Raw genomic sequence first — 26082 nt, 5'->3', positions numbered from 1 at the left:
CGAATGGAGAGACATGACCAGAGGACAGATCCTCCAATCACCAGTTACAAACAAAGTAAATGGGCGTGAATTTCCAGTTTACACCAACCACGTTTGGAGTGTCATGAATAATTAATTCCGTCATGTTTATTCGTAATTTACCGGGTATTTGAACAAATATTATCTATATGTTATACGGTGTTTCTCAGTATATTTGAAAAATAATTTCAACAAAATGGCCATAAGTTTGATAAAAACATCTTTATGGTTGTCCAAAAATATACATTTAAATACAACAGAATCATTGAGAGGAACAAAATACATTCAGAAAACTGGGAAAGTAAGTTATGTATGAAGACAAACGTACAAATTCTAAATTAATGTTTAAGTACATGAAAATACACACTAACAACTAATTAAACTTAACTGATGAGACACATTACTTGTACAAATGCATTTAATCAAATATATAAAATAAAAATAACAACAAAAAAACTCCACAAAAAAAAGACAAATAACCAGCGAATAAAAGACATTATTCAAATCTCAAGCATTGAGAAAATAGAGCAGTTGCTGTCATATTGAAACATCAGTTCTCTACCATGTCTAAAAGACACTTCAACTTGAGGTCACACACGCGTTCCTCCTCTTGCTGACTTGACAACTCTCTTTTCAAGTCCTGCAAACGTTGGAATAAAGATACCGGTCTGCTTTTTCCACAAGGAGATGCAGTCTTCTCAACTGAATCGACCGTTTCCATTTCCTTCAAATAACAAACAAATGCATTATAACGAAAGCTACTTCAAAATTTCATATTAGCACTAGTTATACTAGCATACTGTACCTGTTTGTGAATGGTAGCAGCAGGGCGCTTACAAGAGGAGTTCATGACTAGAGGAGGTGAAGACAGGAGGGTTGAGGGGAGGAAGAGAGGAAAAGTGGCAGAGGACAAAGGATTTGCCTCAATCCGACGCTGAATCTGCGCTCCAATTCTAGATATACAAGTTGAACAAAATTAATAAAATACACAAAACCCCATAATGCATGTTTAAGAGGACAATTTAAAAGATGGATGGGGTACAAAGTAAAAACACTAATTTAAAGTGCCCCTATTATGCCATTTCATAGGTTCTCAATTTTACCTTACAATAGGTTTACTTGCATCCAAGGTCAAAAACACTTAAATTTTCTAATATACACTGCATCACCCCCTCTTTTCTCACAGCGTATGAAACGGTCAATTAATCCTAACCTCTGTCCCTCAGCATTCATCCCCTGAACGATTGAGAGAGTGTGTTGAAGTCGCTCCATTATGGGAGTCTGTGTGCTGTCTGGAGCGAGGCAAAATCTGTTCATTTTGCTAGGAGATATTTTCTCAACCAGGTCAACCTTTTCCTTTTCCTTAAACACAAAAAGAGAGATTTGATGCATTTATAGTAAATCACACCTTTTGAAAATATTAACTCCAGTTGTGACGAAGGGTATAACTGGTATAACTCTACCTGTATATAGACAGTGCCAGCAGCAGGGCACTTTTGGGAGGGGGTCATGATCAGAGGCATAGAAAGGTTAGTGGAGGTCAGGGCAAGAGGAAAAGATGCCGGGCACAAAGGATCCGCTTCAATTCGACGCTGTATCTGCTCTCCAATCCTACAGATACATGTTAAGGAACGGTTACTGCAGTAGGACCAAGCAAAAACAAAAAGGTAACAGTTATTTGTAATATTAAATTTGTTAAAGCTAACCTTTGGCCCTCAGCATTCATATTGCGTATGGAAGAGAGAATCTGTTCAAAGCGTTGCGCTATGGGAATTTGTGCAGTATCATGAACCGAAGGCCATTCCTCTAGGTCCATGTGACTCTGAAACAGCTTCTGCTTGGCGAAATGTCTGGCTGCAGCGGAGGGCCTGATTTTAGACCTATAAGAAAAAGTTCAAAATTGTGTTTGTATCTTTTATTGTAAGGCTGTTAAACTATATAAGATTATACAGTGAATAATACATATGTAAAAGAGGCCATAGTTACATTTCTGAGGCCTGCTGTTTCTCCTGGTATGTCTCTTTCACAGCTTCTATCCAACTTTCAGGGGGCCGGAAACTCTTTAAGCTTTCTTTGTTAAAATATACATAAATCTCGCCATCATCAGTGAGTGCATCTGGGATTAAAACAGTTTTAAAAAAAATACATGTTAATAACAATGGAAAATGTCTTAAAAATGCCATACTGTTACCAATCTGTTATTCTCACCTTTTGCCACAAGAGGCTCTAAACTCCAGTCCTTCATGCGATGCTCTACACACAGGCATATGATATCATCCCAGGGAATTTCATGAAAGGATGGTCCAGTCTTCTCATAGTCATCCTCATCTGCATCGCTCACATGAAAATATTTGTAGTTCACTCTTCTTAGTAGGTTCTCCAGGCGGGACATTAGAATGGGTTGGCTTAAGGGCGAGTCGGGGATCTGGGATACGTACTGGATTATAGAGGCACACAAATGTGGCCAGGAAGCTGAGGAGTAAGATAAGAGGTTGTTTTAATGGCACCATACAAATCCACAGAGGGTCAAATACAAAAACTAACTTTACTAAAATGTTTTTTCATGTTTACCAAGGCAGAATTTATTTGTTTAAAAAATAGCCTAAACAGTAAAACTGTGAAATATTACTATTTCAATTAAACCATTTTACCATTTCTATTTTAATATATTTTAAATTTTATTCCTGTAATGGAAAAGCTGAGAAAGAATCCTGAAGCAAATGCATCACGGTTTCCACAAAAACTATTAAGTAGCACAACTTTTTTCATCATTGATAACAAGAAGATCACCAATAATAATTGAGCACCAATCAGCATATTTCTAAAGATCATGTGATACTGAAGACTGGAGTAATGGATGCTGATAATTCAACGCTGCCATCACGGGAAAGTACATTTTAAAATATATTAAAATAGAAAAGAGTTATTTTAAAATGTAATACTATTTCACAATAGTACTGTTTTTACTGTATTTTGAGCATAAGAGGTATTCCTGTTAAAAAGTTAGTTTGGAATAAGGTTTAGAGTTTAAGGTTAAATAAGGTTTTTAGTATATTTGTACACTACAAGTTTCTGGTATCGTATTCTCCCATTGGCAAACTATATCAAAAAGTCCTGTGCCAATTTGTATATGAAATGTATGTGAAATATGTGCATAGATTCAGTTTACAAAACAAAACTTTGTTTTACAATTTTTTGCGGATTTGCTGTTTTTCATAGTATTCTCCCATACCATTAACGGGAGGCAGGTCCCACTCAGGAAGTTGCCGACTGAGGATGGTTCTCCTCAGCCAGTCCATGTGTTCTGGAGAGTTCCAGGCCTGATGAGGAATCAGCTCGCTGTTCTCAGGGAGAGAGAATTCAGGAGGTGGCCAGCAGAGACTGGACAGGTGCTCTGACGAAACCACACCTGCCAGGAAACTCAGCACACTGTTACAGAGTTGCACAATAGGCTCCGGGTGCTGAGACGGAAGACCTGCATGTTTCCTGTCCTGCTTGTCTCGTTGTAGTCTGGAGTGGAACTCACGACACAGGCCTAACTCAACAACCTGCAGCAGGGTCTGAGAGCAGAGGGCTGGGCCAACGGGAGAGCGGGCGGCAAGCCACCTCACAACAAGACTCATCTGAAGTGGAACGGTTATAAAGACAATGTACATCATCCATATAGTTCAAAAATGCCTAATTGACGTGAAATACAAATTAAGCACTAATATGGGAATTGTGCCTGATATGATCATTTATATTTTTAAGTCGATAAATCTGCATTTTGACAAAAAAATTCTTAAAAGCATCCAGATATATTCATTCTTCAAATTACACATCAGCATACTATTTTTTAATCAATATAACTGTATTCTCATTTTTTTGTAAACTAACCTGCTGTGAGCCTTGCAGGTCAGTGAGGGTTGCTGGAATATGGACAAAGATGTATTCAGAGATGAGGCCATCTTTCACTAACATATTCAACATGAGTGCTGTGAAAAAGAGAGACAATAAAAAAAAAAAAAATCAGATTGTAGTCTTTCACATCCTTGTCTATTATACTATGTCTTTTCTTTAACACTTGCCTTCTTCCAAACCCTGATCACTGGTATCACTGTCTTGGTTGCCAGTAACCACCACAACCAGTGGTAGAGGAGAGTGCCAACAGCTGGCCTGCTGCACCTGCCTCAGCTGGAGGAGGGCAGAGAGCAGGATCACATCCTCCTCCTCTTCGCCTTCACTGTTAAGAGGGGGAAGCAGCATCAGCAGAGCATTGGTACCATGGAGGTCTTTCTGTTCCTCCAGCAGGCACTGGTCTTCCGCACTCAGGGGGCCCCGACATGCCTGCACACAGACACAGGGATTAATCATCTGTAAATCAGAGACATCTGGACACCTGGATACAATTCTAAGGAGCTTCAACGAGTGCTGGAGGGATTTTTGTAGACCATACCCCAGTTTTGTTTTGTTTTTTTACATCCAGAAGTCAATGGGTTCTTTGAATATGTTTTTGGTTAAAAGCCTGAAATAAGGTCTGTGGTTAACACAAACTCTAAATATAGACATGCTTTATTCTAAGAAATAAGACATAATCCCCCTTGAGTTTTTCAAAGATTTTACTTGCTAACAAGTGGCTGATTTTGACTGCAGAAATTTACAGATGTCAGGGACATTAAACATCACGCCGAACAGGAAAACTCAATTATTCACTAGTCTGCTTTTATAGCCTCTGTGTTTATCATCAGTGTCTTGCAAACTACTCTAACTCAAACGGTTGGGTAATTTGAAAATTTTAATATATATAAAAAAGAGCTGTCGGAAGCTTAGTGATGGTGATATTGAAGTCATCTTGATGACCAATATGTATAAAAACCATAATCTTTTTTTGGTGACAGAGCTTATTTTCCAAAAGTCAATGGAAATATCCTATCCTACTGAGTTTTTGACAAGTGAACCAGGGTGATGCTAACTTGTCAAAAAATACATCACAGCAGCACTCATTTTTTTAAAATCTTTTTTTCCCCTGTGCTCCATTTTCTCCTCATTGTAACTAATGAATAATAAATAATGACAGAATTTTCATTTCTTGGTAAAATATTTTCTTCTGACCTTTATGGAAATGTGAACTTCATGAGTCTGTCCCTTAATATTTGTCAGGCTGTGATTGATGCACAACGTTTTTAGTTGCCCTTTTGGTTCGCTCTCACTCTCTTCGGATTGATTTCCTCCACCCAATTTAACCTCAAGCCAGTCTGTCAGAATCCTGCATGGAAACAAAGATAAAAAACAAAAGATGTCAGTTATAATTCACATGTTTTAAGAAATGTTCCGATAAATTCGCTCTTTACCTGCTGGCAAAGTTTATGTCACTATCGCAGCTGTTTGGCAACAGAAGTGTGGCTTTCCAGAAGATTCTGTCAGGTGCATTAGGTGTGCTCTCTGCCACAAGTGTGGGAAGATCAAGAGGCATCCATACACGCTCACTGCCAAAGAATGACAATTAAGCATACAAACAATCACAGTGATAAAATTGATCTGCATCCTGCACATCTTTGCCAATTTGTATCCCCATTGTACTTACCTCAGCAAGAGATTATAGTAGTAGGACACTTTCATTTGATGAACTGCTTCTTGTCTCATTTTCAGCAATCTATAATGTTGAAGTAAGAACCAGGAACATTCATTTAGATGAATTCAAAACAACAAATCCAAGCAGAGTTAAGTAATTGAAAATGTTTAATTGAAATGTCCAATAACAGACCTTGTGCAGGAAACTGCCATGTTCCCAGAGTTGCCCAGGTTGACCATCCCCTGAGCCAAAAGGACCAGACAGGGGCTGGAAGGAGCACTGGGGACAAGGCCCTTCAGTTTGAACTGTGGATCTACACAGCCAGGGGCTGCAGGGAAACCACGCATCTGTCTCTTTAGCTGACGACGCACAGCTACCACGTCACGCCACCTAGAGTACATGCACAAATCTGTTCTTTAAAGGTTTCTAAAGAAGTGGGATAAAACATACCTCCAAAACCTTCTTTATAGACATAAAGAGGAATAATTAGCTCCTCAAACCTCTTGATGAACTTGTGGATGCGCCTCAACTCATCGTCCAGGATCTCTTGTGCCATCGCAGCCACCTCTTCAGCCATCGTCTCCTCTATTATGCTGACACATTCCTCCGCAGAACAGCGAGCAATACAAGCCGCTTTCTCTTCTAAAGCAAACCTGGAAGAGAAGAACCACATCACCAATTTTGCACACGTTTGTTGGTGAAGTTCCTGAAACCTGCCAAGAACATGTCCAAGTCATACTTTAACCCCAAACTCGTAATATGATACAATATAACAATATAATATAAATGTATTCATTTAGCAGATGCTTTTGTCCAAAGTGACTGAAAAACAAGTGATTAATCTTAAGGAGGCAATAACATGAGAAAGCCAAAGTTGACAGACAATAGCAAGAAAAACCTGTGAGATGGTTAAATAGGATGACGTACCTTATCTCAGCCTCAGCAGTCGCTCTAATGCTCTCTGTTAGCACCTCGTCACTGATCTTAAGACACAGCTCACCACCGAACTGCTCAAGAAAGGCTTCCTTCTGCCTAAAATCAAACAAAAATGAAAGTTTGTGTGGGAAACTTAAACAAAAAGACAAGCATTGTATTACAACATGAAAGAAGAGGGTCTTTCACACACCTGGCATCTTCCTTCTTACGTTTCTCTTCTGCAATTCTCTCCTTCTCAGCTCTGATCTCTGATGTGGACAGTTCCCTCAACAACTGATGTAAGACTTCACTCACAACCGTTTCAAGCTCACTGTCACTTGCACTGCAGGACACATGAGCAGATACATTAAGACACAAACACTATGCTATAAAAATTGGTTTGTTTTGTGACAAAAAAAAGCTTTTGGCTAAACGGAAGTGAAATATTCTTGCTGAAAAATAGTTCTCAAGAATTTTAAACCTGTAGGTCAAGAAAGGAAAGAGTTCCTACCCGAGGGCTGCGGACACATATTCAGCAGCTGCATGGGTTACATCAGAGACTTCGGCCTCCACTACCTCATTAAGCACAGCATCCACCTCTGCCATGATGTCCTGCCAGAGATCATAGTGTCATCAGTAACCTTATGTATGTACTGTAGAACAGCCACACTTTTTTAGTGTTGTCAAATGATTAATCGCATCCAAAATAAAAGTTTGTGTTTACATAATGTGTGTGTGTACGGTGTTTAATTATTAAGTATATTTGAACACACACAATATAAATATAAATATTTTATACATAAATATAAACTTTTCTTAAAGCTGCAGTCTGTAACTTTTTTTGGTTCAAACACAAACTTTTATTCATCGTTTGACAGCACTATTGAGCTTAAGATTGAAAAGTGTCTCACTTGATCTGTGTAGGCTGGCTCTGGTTTGGGTGGAGGAGATGGAGGTCGGACTGGCTGTAGGGCTAATATGGGTTGGAAAACTAGCTGTGTCACCACAGGCAGAGTGGGTTCTTCTGTTTGGGACTTCTCTCCAGTTTCCTCCATATCGTCAGGTTTTACAGGCTCTGTCGTGCCAGGGACATCCATGAACAGCCGTGGTTCAGCCAGTAGCCTTGTTTTCACTTGAGGCCTGGAGTCAGGCTCCACCAAAGGCTTCAACTCCAGCCTCTGTGGATGAACTGCCAAGAACAAAATATCTTATAAGTACAAGCACTTTTTAATTTTGGCTAATGAAATAAGAACTGAAGTGCATTCCCACCTTTCAGGTAAGCTGGTGGAGCCTCTGAAGAGAGACTATCTCCAGTGTACTTGTTGTTGGAGTCAAAGCTGCAAACGGGATTGAGCTGAGGCGGGTTGGGCAGCAGTCCACCGTTCACCACCTCACCAATCAGAACAGTTCTCTTCCTCTCAATAGCCACAGACTTGCTCTGGGGCAGGGAGAAATCAGGCTCCTGATAGGCTGTCCGACTAAGTTCTACCATGCTGGATGATAAACAAAATAAGACACTCATTTTCGAGTTCTGCATCTCTGAAATGACACTGGATACTAATGAATTGAGAAAGTACAAGATTTTTTGCTAAAATCAAGACAACAGAGAAAAGAAGTAGGACATACCCATCAGTGATATTAAGGCCATACTGTTGAATAAAGTCTGAGGCTTCAGTGGCATTTCGGAACATGAGCATTCTGACAAAGTCCTCGATTGGGAAAATGGTGGATCTCTGGGACCCAACAGTAAAGGCCACATTGAGGATTTTCAGTGCCTTGCTTCTCACCTAACCGAACAGAGATGAAAAAAAAGTTTGTAAGAAACTCAAAGGGTGTAATGAATAACAAAGTACTTCATATACTGGCTACTGAACTACCCTCTGGGTAAGATGCATTTACCTGATTGAAGTATCTGTGAAGTATGCAGCTGCTCAAATAGGAAGCTGCACTCACAAGTTTAAAGAACCGGACAAAGTTATTGCTGTTGAGTGCTGCAAAGGCCTGCACAGCAAAATCCACCTCCGGAGAACCCCGCACCTCTTTACGAAACTGCTGCACCTCACTGGATTGACACACAACACATCCATTTGTATTATTTACACCATCAATGCATGGTACTCTTCAGCAAATATTTGTATCAGACCCATTCTGTGCTGTTATTGGTGGCCAGATTATTTCAGTCTTCAATATGCTCACTAACCCAAGAGTCAAATTCATTTCCTTTCTGATCATATAAAAACATGGCAAGACTTCAAGGAATTTTTCTACTCATTCAGTGGAACTTTAACGGTTTCACAGACGAGGTTTATGCCTAATCCAAGACTAAAATGCATGTTTGAGCAGTTTTAACTGAAAGCAACTTGCACTGGCATATTTTAAGATGATATCTTTTGTCTCAAGATGCACATCAGTAATGTTTTTTTTTTCTAATGCACGTTTATAAAAGCTACTTAAATGTCCTAATTGAACTAAGGCCTAATCCTGGCTTAATCTAAACCCTGTCTGTGAAACAAGGCTTTAAAAGGTATACTTTTTACCAGTTTATAATTCGAACCCATGGCCTTGGCATTGTTAGCACTATGCTCTACTCTTTGAGCTACAGGGATGCCTTGCCCTTGACTGTCTAAAAACAGCTGATTCCAAATTCAAAATAGTTTTATGATTAAAAAAAACTAAAACAAGGTTTTACCGAAGAATATCTCCATCGTTGAGTTTAAGCAACACGTTATATTGGCGGAACTCTGCCTCATTAGAGCAATACACTTCCTTGGTGGCCAGGTCTTGATACATCTCCTTCAGACTCTGCAGGCATTTTGTCATATTCTCATTGTTGATCTTGGCATCAAAAGACATCATGGGTTCCTGGCAGAGGTGATGGGCGCAGTGAATGTGGAAACGGGTACATTTCTCAATAAGCAATACTGTTACTGGATCACATAGATGCTGCTGGGTAATGTCCTACAAGAGAGGTTCAGACATAATTACAAAAAGTTGTAAAAAACACAATGGCGGCACAATATTCACATTGGCACACTGAATAAATCAATCATGCCCACCTTCCGAATGCCTCTGGTTCTGTTCCAGACAAAGTCATACCAGTCACGGTAATTGCCCTCACCGTGGTCCATAATCTGAGTCACCAAGTAGTCCATAGTCATGCTTAGCACAGGAAGTGGTCTAAGCTCATGAGGGAGAGGTTCTTCCTGATCGGCCGAAGACCTGCTATATTCTTTGATGGCAGCAAAATGATCCACCTAAGTAGATTCAGTCAAATAACTAAAAGGTAACCAATGGCATTTAAGGCTTCCAAACATTAATATGTCACTTTACAGATATTACGTAATAAATGATGAAGTGGAGTGTCGTCTTAACTCAATATTGAGATACTGAACCTTAGCCAAGAACTTCAATAAATATGTGGATTTCAGATCATTACTGGACTGTATTGTCACAAACCTTCTCTGTATCTGGAACAACCTCAAAGATGCTCAGCTGGTTGCGGGTTTCTCTCATATACCGCTCTTTCTCCGGGCACATATCAGGGCATGTTCCCACAAACACTTTAGACATATCCAGGTCTGTTCTTTTGGGCCGAGCTTCAGAGACAAAAAGACCATTATTACCCTATAATTTATATTCTAAAACAAACAATATAAATAACATCATGTTACATAATATTATAATAAGTTCAGTACAATATGGTATCAGAGACCTTGCCGTAAAAGCTTATCTCTCTGCTCTAGTAGGCGGTATCTCTCCTCTGCTGTTTCAGCCACCTGACCTACGAGAGGCTGTAGTACTGAGGGCAGGTTAATATTTGGCTTTTCTATGCTCCGCTCCTCTGAGACTGACTCCAGGGGTGCTTCACTCTCAAACTGGAGTGTTTTAGCAACAGATGATTTTTGGAACAGAGAGCTTTAACAGAAAAAAAAAACATGCAGCACTAAATAATCAGGCCAAATAACCATAATGCAAAGAGATTGTTTGATATTACATGTCTCAAATTACCCTTTAGTAAGAGAGCTAGTGGTGGTGATGGGCACTGCTCTGGGAAGAGTCTTGCGACTAGGGGAGGACTGCAACAAATCAGCCCCCAACTCCGAGTCTCCCGTCACATCTTTGACCTCTGAAGGTCCAGCAGCTTTTTCACCTGGACCTGTAAATGACAAGCACTTTATGAGCATAACTGTACGAAAGAGAAAAGTTCCCAGCATTGTTTAATACAGGCAAATATTAGGCATCATTTTGTGTGTGGGGGCATCATATTGCAATTGCGATTTTAAGAACAGTTAACATTTTAAGAACAGTTTACCATTTCTGCTTAGATAAAGGCTAAAAGAACACATTAAAACCAGGCATAAAAAATGACATTTAAACAGCAGAGCACATGTCTCCAGCAGGACAGGTTTTCATTTGCGCATCAGTTCACAACTAAGAAAAGGAAGATGTCCTAACAAAATCATGTTTTCATTTTCTGTGGCCCCAGTGATGTGAAAAATTAGATTTGTATTGTAACATGCAGTGGCCAGGAAATGCAAATGTGAAAGTGAACTTAAAATTAAAGTTTGATTGAGAGCGGATTGTTTCATTTTTGCTTTTAGCTCAAATGAGGCAATGCCAAAAATGTTATGATTGGAATATTTGAATGAATTCTTTCTACATTTTATTTTAGTTAGTACATTGTTCATGCATTTTATTTTTTATATCATATTTTAGACAATGTAATTTCACAGTCCCATAGTAAATCTTAAATTGAATAAATTATAATTATTTTATTTAATTACACAATAAACAAACTTCCTAATAGTATTGTTACTCACTTTGTTTCTTTCTTTGCCAAAATATATGAATTTCATTCCTGTGAAACAGCTTTCCTTTCTTTTTGGCTTTGGCTGCAGATGCCTGAAGGAGAGAGTTCACTTAATTAAATCACAAACACATTCATTAAATATAACTCATTTTCTGGTGATGAGAATTTTGTATCATGTATTTAATTAGTCATGCTCACATGATCATGGAAATGCACAATGGCCAGATTTTTCTGAGGCCTGCAATACACCTTAAGCACTTTTCCATAGTGCCCAAAATGCTCTGTGATGAGTTCCTTCCTGTTGAGTTTGTGTGGGATGCCTTTGCACTGTAAAACAGTGGCATCGGTAGGAGAGAGACCAGCCAAACTGTCTGTGCTCTCCTTTCGAGCAGCACGTCTACCTGAAGTGTGAGCCTGTGGTTCAGGCATGAGCACTACAAAAACAAGTGATCACAACAATGTTAGCAAGAAAAATAATTTCAAAACAGCTCAGAATAAAAATTAGGGATGCATTATTATATTGGTTCCATATCAGCCCATATATATTTTATTTTATTTATCAGCATCAGTCAATATGGGATATTTAATTGTTTTAGATTTAGATTATCTTTGCAATCATCAGACACTCACTTAAATCATTTTTAAAATGTACAAACGAATATACATTACAGTGTAATCTACATTATTAGTTATTAGTGTTTCTTTAATCAAGTCAGACAAAATTGTAAAGAATTTTACTATCCACCAATAACCTGAAAATAATTTGCATTGCATACAGAATTTTAATATGTGTATGACCCTAAAAAAAACACATCACAAAAAAGAAATGCATCTTACAAACTTCCTCTGTTTTTTTCAAAACTGTTGGAGCCTGAGATCTCAGAGGTGTAGTGGCCACATCACTATCTGGACCGGGTGGATCTGGTCTTTCTGGAGGATGATTTTCTCTCTTGACTGGGCTGACTTTGAATTTCAGCACGCCAGACATCGCACTGCGAAAAAGCCCTGCAGCTGGGCCACGGCTTCTCAGCAGCGGGCGTTTAGCGGGTTGTCTTGGGCCGTCTGCTCCAATCTCACTACTATCACTTTTAGCCGCAGTTGGATCTACCGCTTCCTCTTTACGTTTTATGCCGGAACTCACAAAAGCTGTTTCTCCTCCACTGCTCTGCTCATCACCTGCTCTATCCTCTGTTCTTTGTGGGGCTTCAGATTTTGGGACCCCAAATCCAAAGGATCCAATGCCAGTACCACCAAATGCAAGTACTTTGGTATCTGATTGAGGCTGCAGGGTCTGCGGTGTGAAGCTGAAGGTAGAGGGAGTCGTGGGCTGTGAAGCAGGTGTACTGCTGCTGGAAGGGTTGGCAGGTTGAGAGAAGGTGAACTGAATGCTGTTGCTGCCACCACCAAGAATCTCCTTTTGTGAAAAAGTAGCATTAGAGAGTGAGACAGAAGGAGCTGCTGCTGGCTGCGAGAAGCTGAAGCCCAGAGCGCTTGGCTTTACGCATGAGAACAATGAACCACCAGAGGAATTGCCTATAGTACTAGTTATGGCCTTGGATGATCCAATAGTTTCAGAAGCTGAAGACAGATTTGAGCTAGGAGGTTCTGGGCTGACACTGAAAATAGGTTTGAAAACAGCTTCATTGGGTGGCTTGAAAGTAAACTGGTTTCCACCAGGGGGATTATCAGGCCTACCCCCTATTGAGGAGCTGGATGTTGTGGTGGGTCCAGAGAGGGCAGAAAGCTGACCGAAACTGGGCTGGTTAGTAACCGTGCTACTGAAGCTGGTTGACGATTGGGAGACGCTTGAGGAAAGGCCGAATGCAGAAGGCTGACCGAAAGCTGAGCCCTGATCAAAAGCAGACATCGGATTCTGTCCTGTAGCTTGAGCATATGAAGGTGGTGGTGGTTGACCAAATCCAAGAGTGCCTTGCCCCAAACTCGGCTGCCCAAAGGCTGGGGCTGTTCCCAAAAAGGAGAATGACGGCGGCTGCCCCGGTCCTTGAGATAATCCAACACCCTGGCCAAAAGTAGGCGTTTGGCCAAAGACAGAAGACTGTTGTGTTGACTGGCCAAAAGCTGGCTGACTAAAAGCAGAGGGTTGTCCAAAACCAACACCCTGTGCTGGGTTCTGCTGGGCAAAGGACTGAAATAGGTTTCCAGACTGATTAGTGTTGTTCGGTGCCTGAAAGGCAGTTTGTTGTCGACCAAATATGTTTGGATTCATGATGGATGAAGCCGGAACAGCAACAGTTATGATTTACTGATATGATCCTGAGAAAATCGTCTGCTGGTCATGACCAACGTACTCCGAATCCTCTAAAACAAAGACAGAAAACAGCTATCTGTGACTTAATCTATTTAAACCCATGTTTAGAATGTATATAAAAAAATCTCTGTATAATGTGCAAATCGAATTAAACAGCTCAAACAAGAAAAGTAAAGCCGAATGTTGCGCTGAGTACGTTAACGTTTCTGAACGCTGAGCACGTTTTCACTTCGCAAACTCCCCAAATTAACTTCTTAAATACTAACGATATTTGTATGCATTTCATATCTCTACAATATATATATTAAAGTTAAACCCACTCGAATCGCAAAGGAATAAAAGCTTCACATACTTTGGAGCTGTTCTCGTCGCACTCGGACAGGATGTTTATTTCTCTTCTTTGTGAGCAGGCGCGTCGATCCAACAAGAGTCTAAGCTATTGCGGCCTCTACAGGCAGGCAAGCGCATGCATGACACGATTAGATGAAAAGAAGTACTACACAGAAAAATACTGTAGGCTTATCTTTAATAACAAGTCCCTAGTCCAAATTATACAGAAATTGTCGTGTTGTCTATGAAAGCGTTTTAAGCTAACTGAAAACACCAGCGCTCTTCTGGAAAAAAAAAAGCATTGAGAGCGCTTCGGCGGCGTAGTATTTTTTTCAGTTGAGACGTAATGACAGAATATCCGCGGGACTGTTACTAGAACTTTTCCTGTTACTGATTTCACAAACAGTTTGTTTCTGAATATAAAAATCTCGTCACAATGTAACGTACTTGCTCTTGCACTAGTTTGGATGAAAATATGGCCTCCTGTTGTTGTTGTTGTTGTTGTTGTTTGTTATCGTTGTAACAGTACAAGCCATAGATGTCACGCTTTCGTTTGGAAAGATTCCACATGGTAAACATTGTAAAACATAGCCCCATTAAGTTAAGTGAAATTACGACTTTTCTTTCTCTCCAATTTCTATACGTTTTGGATAATAAATAAATAAACAGTTGATAAGTTTTCAAAAAATAAACTTAGAAAAATGCATACAAAACAAACACATCTGAAATTAACATTTTTTAAAGAGCAGAATATATGTATTTTTAAGGAATATTTGACGACAGGCCGAGTTTATTAGAAAAATAATTCACACGAGGTGTTGATATTATATATACTGTACATACATACATACACAAATGTATTTCTCAAAGTTGAAATATTAGTCATTTCATTTGTTGCATAACTTCCCGTTTAATTTCTATCAGTTGCTGTTATTTTGATTTCCCCTCACTGCATTCCAATATATAAATATTGCAGTGATATATTATAAATATTCATAAATCCCCTTCCACTAATACTCAACAATAATAAAACACAGCTATTTTGGATTCATTAAAACGTTTAATTGATTTCTTAATTGAAGTTCATAATATATATATATATATATATATATATATATATATATATATATATATATATATATATATATATATATATATATATATATATATATATATATATATATATATATATATATATATATGCACAATAACAATTTGAAAAAGTATTTTTCACAGTGTAATACAGGGTATTTATAATTATATTGCATATTCCAAAACACAACAGAATCGTATTTAAATGGAGATAAAGATGATGACATATTCACATGCGTTGATCATTTTCGTATGTACACATGTAGCTTATGTCTTGCTGAAACCGTGGTCTTCTTTAGCTATGCTTCAAAATGTGTCTTCGATCTCTCCACAAAGTGGAGGTTAACTTGTCTGTCTGGCGCAAGCACTGTGCGATTGAGTGACTGAACCTCACCTACAGTTGGGTCTGGTCTGATTTCAAACAACTTGATTATCTAGAATGAAAAGCAATCAAAAAAGCACAATTTATAAATGTAATGTCTGGCACAAAATCAAAGATAAATCTGTCTGTTTCTCTTACCCTTGCCAAAGCCAGATGCATCTCCAATTCAGCAATGCGACGGCCAACACAGCCTCTGACTCCAAAGCCAAACGGGAGTGACCCAAATGGGTTTGGTCTTGTTCTGCCATCTCGGAGCCAGCGGTCGGGTTTGAACTTTAGGGGTTCTGGGAAGACTTTCTCATCACGGCTGATTGCATAGTGGCACAGAGTGAACGTAGTCTGTTAAAAAAAAACAGCTGTTTTAGTGATGCCAATTTCTAAACTGGTGTAACCGGTTGTTACACTCACGCCCCCTCAACCTCCCTCCCAATCCGGGTCACGGCACCAAATGTAACAGGTCCTACTCAATCCGTTCTGAGTGGGATTCGAACCGTGGTCTCCGGTGTGGGAGGCGAGTTCTGACAACGAGGCTGAAGACTGCAGCCTCTAGTGTCTGTCAGTCGCTAGAGTGCTTCTTGAGATCAGGGGAGTGAGGTTTACATGCACAGCTAACTGGCCTACGACAGTTACACTGGCAACTCTTCTTTTCTTCCTAACAACATGAGGACAATTTACCTTTTTAGGGAAAAAGTGTCCACCAATGACAACATCATTTTCTGCAATAAGACGAGAATTCGTGGGCACCACAGGATACATCCTGAACAGGAAATTACATGTGCAAAGATATTATAATATGCAATTATATATGCAGAATTTGCTGTTTGGCAAATTGTCAAATTTCATTTTAGCTTCTCAAAGATATACCATGATGTTACACAACATAATCCTCCACCTTAGTGTTTCCTTGATGACAACTTTGAGGTAAGGCATGCTGTTCACTTCCTGTGCTGTTGGGATTCTGTCGGCCTTTAAGACTCTGGTGACGTCCTGATACAAAGTCTCTTGAGCTTCTGGATCTCTTGAGAGGTGATACAATGCCCACATAATGGTGTTGGCAGTCTAGAACATGAAGAGAAATAAAGCCTTATGTTCTATCATTTCAAAACTCTTATATACACCGATCAGGCATAACATTATGACAGGTGAAGTGGTAAATGGTAAATGGACTGCATTTATATAGCGCTTTCAACAGACCCATGGCAATCCAAAGCGCTTTACACATTGCCTCACATTCACCCATTCACTCACTCATTCATACACCGACAGCGGTGTCAGCCATGCAAGGCGCCATCCAGCTCGTCGGGAGCAGCTGGGGTTAGGTGTCTTGCTCATGGACACCTCGACACTTGGTCAGGTGGAACCGGGGATTGAACCATCAACCTTCCAGTTTGTAGACAACCTACATGAACCACTGAGTCACTGCCGCCCCAATCAAATCATCTCTTAATCTCGGCACCTGTTACTGGGTGGGATATTTTAGGCTGCAAGTGAACATTTTGTCCTCAAAGTTGATGTGTTAGAAGCAGGAAAAATGGGCCAGCGTAAGGATTTGAACGAGTTTGATAAGGGCCAAATTGTGATGGCTAGACGACTGGGTCAGAGCATCCCCAAAACGGCAGCTCTTGTGGGGTGTTCCTAGTCTGCAGTGGTCAGTATCTATCAAAAGTGTTCCAAGGAAGGAACAGTGGTGAACCGGCGACAGGGTCATGGGCGGCCAAGGCTCATTGTTGCAGGTGGGGAGCGAAGGCTGCCCGCGTGGTCCAATCAAACAGATGAGCTACTGTAGCTCAAATTGCTCAAGAAGTTAATGCTGGTTCTGATAGAAAGGTGTCAGAATACACAGTGCATCGCAGTTTGTTGCGTATGGGGCTGCATAGCCGCAGACCAGTCACGGTGCCCAACTGCCCATGCTGACCCCTGTCCACCACCCAAAGCGCCAACAGTGGGCATGTGAGCATCAGAACTGGACCATGGAGCAATGGAAGAAGGTGGCCTGGTCTGATGAATCACGTTTTCTTTAACATCATGTGGATGGCCGGGTGTGTGTGTGTGTGTGTGTCGCTTATCTGGGGAACACATGGTCAGGGCTGTTTTGGCAGCAAAGGGGGACCAACACAATATTATTTCATAATGTTATGCCTGATCTGTGTATTTTGTTTAAATGGTCAATGCTCAAATACTCAAAGCAAAGAGCAGATTTTTCTTACTGTGTCCACTCCAGCCAACAGCAGCTCAGAAATACTTCCATAAACGTCTTTACTGCTTATTTGAACATTGGAAAGCAGATAGGTGAGGTACTCCCCAGCGACCTCCTGATTTGCACCCACACGCCTCTGAATGGAATCCATCTTCATGTCAATCATCTTCATGGCTGTGCATAATCCATAAGTTCAATACATACTGTAAATCACACTGCATAACATTCCTGTATCTCTTGTAGTATATCTGAAGAAGATGTGTGAACTAATAAGCTTACCGAATTTGAATATGCCCTCCCAGCCATTGATGTACCGCTGCCAAAATGGCAAGTAATTGCGAGTCCATTTGGGCAGTACCACCACAGGCATGCTGTTGGTCAACATTTGTGCAATCGAGTTAATGAAATCTTGTGTTTCTGCAGGAATCTCTTTCTCCAGGCAGCCAATGCGTGTCTCAAACAGAATGGATGAGATTCCTGTATGAGAAAAGCATCACAATTATTGTGGGCAAATGGAAAACGTGTCATGCTATTGGTTGTCACGCATGATAAATTTACATGCACGCTAACTGTAATGATAATATAAAGACTGTAATTTGTTTTATATAATATTTGTTTTCAGTATTTGTTTCAATACCGTTAAAAAGTTTGGGGTCAATACGATTTTTTAGTTTTTTTCAGCAAACGCGTTCAATTAAAATACATGCTGTTCTATTGAACTTTCTATTAATTGAAGAACAATTTATATCAATCAGTGATAATAATAAGGATTTCTATACCAAACCAGCATATTATAATGATTTCTGAAGGATCATGTGACACTGAAGACTGGAGTAAAAACAGCTGCTGAAAATTGCCATCACGGGTATAAATTACATTTTAAAAATATATAAAAGGCAAAACAGTTCCTTTTAAATTACATTACATCACAAATTGTGACAATATTTCACAAAACTACAGTTTTTTGATCAAACAAGAGACAAAATCTTACCGGACCCAAACTATTGAATGGTAGTGTGCCTTAAATTGCTTATCACTTCCCGTGAGTGAGGTCAAAATTCCGGCGGGTCAATAATAAATACATAGATACCTCACTAGTGCCTGCGTGGATCGCTCGAATGAGGAATCTACGTATACATATCTACGACCCGGCCGCTATTTTGACCTCACTCACGGGAAGTGATGGCAGTCTGGAGAGCTGAAGTGTTCGTCTCATATGAGGTGAAATTAATTGCATAAATACCGTTCGGTTTCTCTCAGAAACCGATCGTTTCGTGTCTTTAGACATCAATGTGTCGTCACGAGCCGCGGGGTTTATTTTGAAGTTGTCTGTCCACATTTTTTTTACTCTAATAGAATTAGATTCCATTGACAAGCATTATATGAGTGACACACAGCAACGGATGGAGTTAAAAATCTTCATTTGTGTTCTACTGAAGAAACGAAGACACCTACATCTTGGATGCCTTAGGGTTAAGCAGAAAAACATCACATTTTCATTTTTGGGTGAACTATCCCTTTAAATTTGACAATTACACATGACAGGTTATTATTTAGTATATTACTATGTTTTCTAAAATATATTATGTGGGGAATACTGTTTACAAATGTTGTATTTTCCAAGCAATTATGCTGCATTTTTAAAGAATTATTTCATTTCGCTACTTGATGTGAAATGTTTGATGTTGCATAATTAGGTCTTGCATAATGTAGTGTCAGGTTGGTTCCTAATAAGCCTTCGTAATTGTGATAAGCAAGTTGTGTCTTCTATTGTGTGATTTTATGGTAAAACTTTACAATAAGGTTCCATTTGTTAACATTAGTTCACTACATTAGTTAACAATACTTTTACAACATTTATTAATCTGAGTTAATGGGAATTTCTACATGTACTATTATATTATTATTAAAATCAAAAGTTTTATCTGTTCAAAATTAATTAATGTACTGTGACCTAACATGAACAATGAACACATTTTATCTCATATCAAGTGCTTATGCAGGAGAAATACCTTCAAGGGAGAAGCGGTAAAGCTCATTGTTCAAGTTAGGGACAAGATCACCAGTGGGGCTCATTTCCCGCAGATAGTAAATCCGTTTGATGAAGTCTGTGACCACCGCATTGACCACATCTCCATACTGAACTGAGTCTTTTGGATGCAGCATGCGTTTGTTCAGCACTGTCCGAAGTTTGTACCATTTCTCTCCTTCTCTGTTGAAGAACATATTCTCTTTTCAGAAGTGCAACAAAAAACAACACAACCTGATAAGTTTACATAACGCCACACATCTACATTAGCCAAATGCACTTTGGCCTCGTAAAATCTCCTGACATGACTGCAAAACAAATATTACAAATATAGAACCATTGTGTCAAATGTTTTTACTCTGTGAAAGGGCCGTAGCCGATGCCTCTCATGTCACGGTACTCTGTCCACAGAGTCATGTCTCCTCTGACAGGAAACTTCTCATCTTTTCTAAGGAGTTCCTCCAGTAAGTCCACACTGTTTATTGAAACGGATTGCAATTTTCCAACATTCAATTTGTACATAGGGCCATAGAGCTGTTTTTCAACTAACTGGAGAGATGAAAAACAAGAGGTGAAGAACAAATAATATTGGCTAGTGAGAAAAAAAATCTGGTTGATTTTCATATAAATTGCATTGCATCTCTAAACTGGTTCAGAGCAACAAAGAAACAAGTATACTGCATTATTTATAAGTGTTCAATTATACAGAATAAGACAGTTGTTTCCTTTCTATTCAGTGTCTGTAAAGGTAAAACAGTGACAGTCAGAGTACATAAAAGGAGACAGAAATCATTTGAACAGTCCTGCAGTTACAGTCACATGATAAATAAACTACAGCAGTGTTATCTCTCAGTACCTGTAGCTCATGCATGCGATTGAGATACCCTTTAAAGAACATTCTGTACAACATCTTAAATGTTTTGATCTCTGGGAGGTCAGCCACAGTCTTGAGCTTCCCATGGCTGTCCTGGACAGTGACAGAAGCATCAGCATTTCCCACTGCCCCTCTCCTGATGTCTATGCTCGCTGTTGTGGGCCTCAGAAAACCAAATCCAATCCTCTCTGCAGAGCTCACTGCAAAACGAACAGCCATTATGGAAGCAGGGAGAAGAATGAGGGAAACACCGATCCTCTTTCACATGAGAGGGAGAAGGAGGTGGGGCAAAAGCCTCTATTGTTAACCCTTTATTATCTGTTGTAATTTAATATTGTGCAGTTTTTTTGTGAAACACCATTCTCATGCACATAATGATACTTCACCTCTGGAGAAAATGAAAATGTACTTCACTCAAAAATGTAATCATTTACTCACCCTCGTAATTTTTTAAAAGTTGTCTTGACTGTTTTTGAGTTTTATCTGTATGCATAAAAAAAATCTGACATTAAGATTGTATTTGTAAAGAGAAGAATATATGCATCATTTAGTGTAAGGAATAATTAATGACGGACTGTCAAATCATTAGAAAAATAAGGCACAACAAAGTGTTAATATATATATATATATAAAAAATGGATGGATGGATGTTCTAAAAATTTCTATCAGCTGTTATTTTAATTTCCCCCCACTGCGTTGTAATATATACAGTATCTATCGCAGTGATATATTATATTCATAAATACCCTTCAACTAATACTGAACAATAATAAAACACAGATATTTTGGATTTATTAAAAAGTTTAATTGATTTCTTAATTGAAGTTCATAAAATACATTAATATACAATGCAGAGCATAAATGAGTACACCCCCTCTGAACAAATACACAATATGTATTTTCTTAATGATCACTAAAAATGTTCATGGAAAGATGGCAAAAATGTAAATGTATTAAATATATATATCAAACAAACAGACTTCTTGGAACATTATATCTGTAAAGATCCTTAGTATGTCTACTAAGTAAAGACTAATTGCTAAATTTGTTAAGTTTCAGAGGGGGTGTACTCATTTATGCATAATGCATAATGAAATACAATGCACAAGAACAATTTAAAGGCAGAGCTATATAAAATTGGGTGGGGGAAAAAGTATTTTTCACAGTGTAATACAGGGTATTGATATTGCATATTCCAATGCACAACAGAATCATATTCAAATGGAAATAAAGAACATGACATATTCACATGATTCACTTCAGTTGATCATTTTCGTATGTACACATGTAGCTTATGTCTTGCTGAAACCGTGGTCTTCTTTAGCTATGCTTCAGAATGTGTCTTCGATCTCTCCACAAAGTGGAGGTTAACTTGTCTGTCTGGCACAAGCACTGTGCGATTGAGTGACTGAACCTCACCTACAGTTGGGTCTGGTCTGATTTCAAACAACTTGATTATCTAGAATGAAAAGCAATCAAAAAAGCACAATTTATTTATAACAGTCTGGCACAAAATCAAAGATAAATCTGTCTGTTTCTCTTACCCTTGCCAAAGCCAGATGCATCTCCAATTCAGCAATGCGACGGCCAACACAGCCTCTGACTCCAAAGCCAAACGGGAGTGACCCAAATGGGTTTGGTCTGGTTCTGCCATCTCGGAGCCAGCGGTCAGGTTTGAACTTTAGGGGTTCTGGGAAGACTTTCTCATCACGGCTGATTGCATAGTGGCATAGAGTGAATGTAGTCTGTTAAAAAAAACACCTGTTTTAGTGATGCTAATTTTTAACTGGCAACTCTTCTTTTTTTCCTAACAACATGAGGACAATTTACCTTTTTAGGGAAAAAGTGTCCACCAATGACAACATCATTTTCTGCAATAAGACGAGAATTCATGGGCACCACAGGATACATCCTGAACAGGAAATTACATGTGCAAAGAGATTATAATATGCAATTATATATGCAGATGTATTTGCTGTTTGGTTGGCCACTGTCAAATTTTAATTTGGCTTCTCAAGATATACCATGATGTTACACAACATAATCCTCCACCTTAGTGCTTCCTTGATGACAGCTTTGAGGTAAGCCATGCTGTTCACTTCCTGTGCTGTTGGGACTCTGTCGGCCTTTAAGACTCTGGTTACGTCCTGATACAAAGCCTCTTGAGCTTCTGGATCTCTTGAGAGGAGATACAGTGCCCACATCATGGTGTTGGAGGTCTAGAACATGAAGAGAAATAAAGCCTTATGTTCTATCATTTCAAAACTCTTATATATTTTGTTTAAATGGTCAAAACTAAAGTACATTTTTCTTACTGTGTCCACTCCAGCCAACAGCAGCTCAGAAATACTTCCATAAACGTCTTTACTACTCATTTTAACATTGGAAAGCAGATAGGTGAGGTACTCCCCAGCGACCTCCTGATTTGCATCCACGCGCTTCTGAATGGCCTCCATCTTCATGTCAATCATCCTTCCAGCTGTGCGTAATTCATAAGTGCAATGCATCATCACACTGCATAACATTCCTGTATCTCTTGTAGTCTATCTGAAGAAGATGTGTGAACTAATAAGCTTACCGAATTTGAATATGCCCTCCCAGCCACTGAGGTACCACTGCCAAAATGGCAAGTAATTGCGAGTCCATTTGGGCAGTACCACCACAGGCATGCTGTAGGTGAACATTTGTGCAATCGAGTTAATGAAATCTTGTGTTTCTGCAGGAATCTCTTTCTCCAGGCAGCCAATGCGTGTCTCAAACAGAATGGATGAGATTCCTATATGAGAAAAGCATCACAATTATTGTGGGCAAATGGAAAACGTGTCATGCTATTGGTTGTCACGCATGATAAATTTGCATGCACGCTAATTTTAATGATAATATAAAGACTATAATTTGTTATATATATATAATGTATGACTTTATAATCAATGACACAGTAAGTTTCTCTTGAAACACCTGCTCACTGTGCAATCGCTGTTTCTGTTGCATGACATTATATCAGGGATCATAGCAGAAGGATCCCACTTAATGAACTTTATCAATAAAATAACTTAATAATAGAAAAAATCGTAATACTTTAAAATATTTTATTATGTGGGCAAATATTTTTATCCAGGGAGATTGTGAATATAGTCATGGATAAAGGGGTATGCTGTGTATTCTACACTACCGTCAAAAGTTTGGTGTCAGTAATTATAATTAAAAAAAAAAAACTTTTTTCAGTACTTTTATTCAGCATTAAATTAAAATAAATAAATAAATGCTATTCTTTTGTACAGTGACGCATTGCTGCCACATAGCCTACATATGTTTTCCATTCAATTAAGTTCACAATAACGAGATGTTATGCCGTTTAACCCCTTAACTGTCACTTGCCCGTATACGGGCATTCTACATTTACTTCACTATATTACTATTAAATCCTAATCTAGTCATGACAAACTATATATCATTGGAAAGGTCTATGGCTCAAGAATACATATTTGTTGATGATTTTGCAGAAAATATATATATTTTGGAAGAGTAATGGATTAATATATGACAAGAGTGACAAGAGTGTGCATCAAAAAATCTGTTTCATTACAGGAGTTTTCACCTTTGTAACAAAAAGTCAACAACCACACTTTAAATCATTCAAACTTTGATTTTCATCCTAAAAGTTCATAACATAAACATTGATTCTAGTATTTAGCCAAAAATATTCAGAAAATAATATTATATATAGAGAATATCTGCCAGATCAATCTTTAGGAATCACCAATATGGTGTGTCTAACCCCTAGTGGATTTTTGGAGGTTATGCAGCCAAAAGTCTTACAGAAAATAATTTTTTGAGTTTTTGAGCTAAAATTTTGAACACAACTTGGGTAGAATTTTGGCTTTGACTTTCTGTCTTTTTTAGGCTGAAACCTATATTAATTTATATATTTTTTAATAAAATAAATAATATTTATATTATTATATTTTTATAACAATAAACTTAAATTTCAAAAACTTTTATATAATTTAATTCTATAATTTTTTTACTTTCCACTTTAGCAATAATCTGCCACGTGTCTTCTTTTAAAAGAGACCAACCATAAGTCTTTAGTCCAAAGGGTTCATGAATTACAACCATTTAAGTTTGGGTAGTGCATTTTCACGAAATTCTCAAAAAGGGGGGTGACAGGTAAAGGGTTAAACAATATATTTTCTCTGAATAATGACATACTGTATGTCATAAAAATACCTTCCGCTGTAGCCTGTATCAATCGTTTTAATGAGAAATATGTTGTTTTAACAACAATTATTACGAGAAAGTATAGTTAATAAAAAAATGTTTTATCAAAGTTTCCACAAAAATATTAAGTAACTGTTTTCAACATTAATAATAATAATTTTTCTTAAGCACCTAATTAAATGTTAACAAAGGAGACAAGGTTTTGCTGATTTGATCTCATATCAAGTGCTTATGGAGGGGAAATACCTTCAAGGGAGAAGCGGTAAAGCTCATTGGTCAAGTTAGGGACAAGATCACCAGTGGGGCTCATTTCCCGCAGATAGTAAATCCGTTTGATGAAGTCTGTGACCACCGCATTGACCACATCTCCATACTGAACTGAGTCTTTTGGATGCAGCATGCGTTTGTTCAGCACTGTCCGAAGTTTGTACCATTTCTCTCCTTCTCTGTTGAAGAACATATTCTCTTTTAAGAAGAGCAACAAAAAACAACAACACAACCTGATAAGTTTACATAACGCCACACATCTACATTAGCCAAATGCACTTTGGCCTCGTAAAACCTCCTGACGTGACTAGTCTTACATAATGTATAAGTTGCAAAACAAATGTTATGGATATAGAACCACTGTGTCAAATGTTTTTACTCTGTGAAAGGGCCGTAGCCGATGCCTCTCATGTCACGGTACTCTGTCCACAGAGTCATGTCTCCTCGGGAAGGAAACTTCTCATCTTTTCTAAGGAGTTCCTCCAGTAAGTCCACACTGTTTATTGCAATGGCTTGGAAGTTTCCAGCATTCACTTTGTACAAGGGGCCATAGAGCTGTTTTTCATATAACTGGAGAGATGAAAAACAAGAGGTGAAGAACAAATAATATGGGCTAGTGAGAAAAAAATCTGGTTGATTTTCATATAAATTGCATTGCATCTCTAAACCGGTTCAGAGCAACAAAGAAACAAGTATACTGCATTATTTATAAGTGTTCAATTATACAGAATAAGACAGTTGTTTCCTTTCTATTCAGTGTCTGTAAAGGTAAAACAGTGACAGTACGAGTACATAAAAGGAGACAGAAATCATTTGAACAGTCCTGCAGTTACAGTCACATGATAAATAAACTACAGCAGTGTTATCTCTCAGTACCTGTAGCTCATGCATGTGATTCAGGTACCCTTTAAAGATCAGTCTGTACAACATCTTAAATGTTTTGATCTCTGGGATGTCAGCCACAGTCTTGAGCTTCCCATGGCTGTCCTGGACAGTGACAGAAGCATCAGCATTTCCCACTGCCCCTCTCCTGATGTCCATGCTCGCTGTTGTGGGCCTCAGAAAACCAAATCCAATCCTCTCTGCAGAGCTCACTGCAAAACGAACAGCCATTATGGAAGCAGGGA

General features: G+C 38.7%; 3 protein-coding genes across 3 annotated transcripts; all 3 read right to left on the bottom strand.

Moving 5' to 3' along the window:
* Window positions 1-222: 222 nt before the first annotated feature.
* Window positions 223-13967, bottom strand: mcm3ap (minichromosome maintenance complex component 3 associated protein). The gene is made up of 31 exons (XM_079822153.1): window positions 13916-13967; window positions 12132-13613; window positions 11493-11728; window positions 11305-11386; window positions 10493-10640; window positions 10197-10399; window positions 9941-10080; window positions 9541-9738; window positions 9174-9442; window positions 8384-8546; window positions 8111-8271; window positions 7754-7977; window positions 7396-7673; window positions 6996-7096; window positions 6696-6827; window positions 6497-6601; window positions 6070-6222; window positions 5762-5959; window positions 5582-5650; window positions 5349-5483; window positions 5110-5263; window positions 4086-4344; window positions 3895-3992; window positions 3251-3641; window positions 2227-2490; window positions 2005-2134; window positions 1725-1898; window positions 1482-1629; window positions 1232-1380; window positions 824-971; window positions 223-742 (listed from the first exon to the last, which is right to left on the bottom strand). Exons 2-31 carry the CDS (start codon window positions 13519-13521, stop codon window positions 569-571), a joined length of 6474 nt encoding a protein of 2157 aa, XP_079678279.1. The 5' UTR covers window positions 13522-13613; window positions 13916-13967; the 3' UTR covers window positions 223-568.
* Window positions 13968-15142: 1175 nt separating this feature from the next.
* Window positions 15143-20692, bottom strand: LOC307129620 (sterol 26-hydroxylase, mitochondrial-like). The gene is made up of 9 exons (XM_079822195.1): window positions 20450-20692; window positions 19952-20142; window positions 19577-19776; window positions 17844-18041; window positions 17575-17738; window positions 16260-16426; window positions 16043-16124; window positions 15506-15706; window positions 15143-15419 (listed from the first exon to the last, which is right to left on the bottom strand). Exons 1-9 carry the CDS (start codon window positions 20684-20686, stop codon window positions 15285-15287), a joined length of 1575 nt encoding a protein of 524 aa, XP_079678321.1. The 5' UTR covers window positions 20687-20692; the 3' UTR covers window positions 15143-15284.
* Window positions 20693-21253: 561 nt separating this feature from the next.
* On the bottom strand, window positions 21254-26074 carry LOC307129621 (sterol 26-hydroxylase, mitochondrial-like). The gene is made up of 10 exons (XM_079822196.1): window positions 25832-26074; window positions 25335-25525; window positions 24935-25134; window positions 23046-23243; window positions 22783-22946; window positions 22520-22686; window positions 22298-22379; window positions 22012-22212; window positions 21567-21926; window positions 21254-21343 (listed from the first exon to the last, which is right to left on the bottom strand). The coding sequence occupies exons 1-9, from the start codon at window positions 26066-26068 to the stop codon at window positions 21792-21794; spliced, it is 1575 nt and encodes a 524-aa protein (XP_079678322.1). The 5' UTR covers window positions 26069-26074; the 3' UTR covers window positions 21254-21343; window positions 21567-21791.
* Between the last annotated feature and the right edge of the window lie 8 nt (window positions 26075-26082).

This window comes from Gobio gobio (assembly GCF_949357685.1).
Source record: "Gobio gobio genome assembly, chromosome: 7".
Lineage (NCBI taxonomy): Eukaryota > Metazoa > Chordata > Actinopteri > Cypriniformes > Gobionidae > Gobio > Gobio gobio.
Note: the sequence above shows the minus strand (reverse complement) of the source record. Positions and strands in the feature narration are given on the sequence as shown.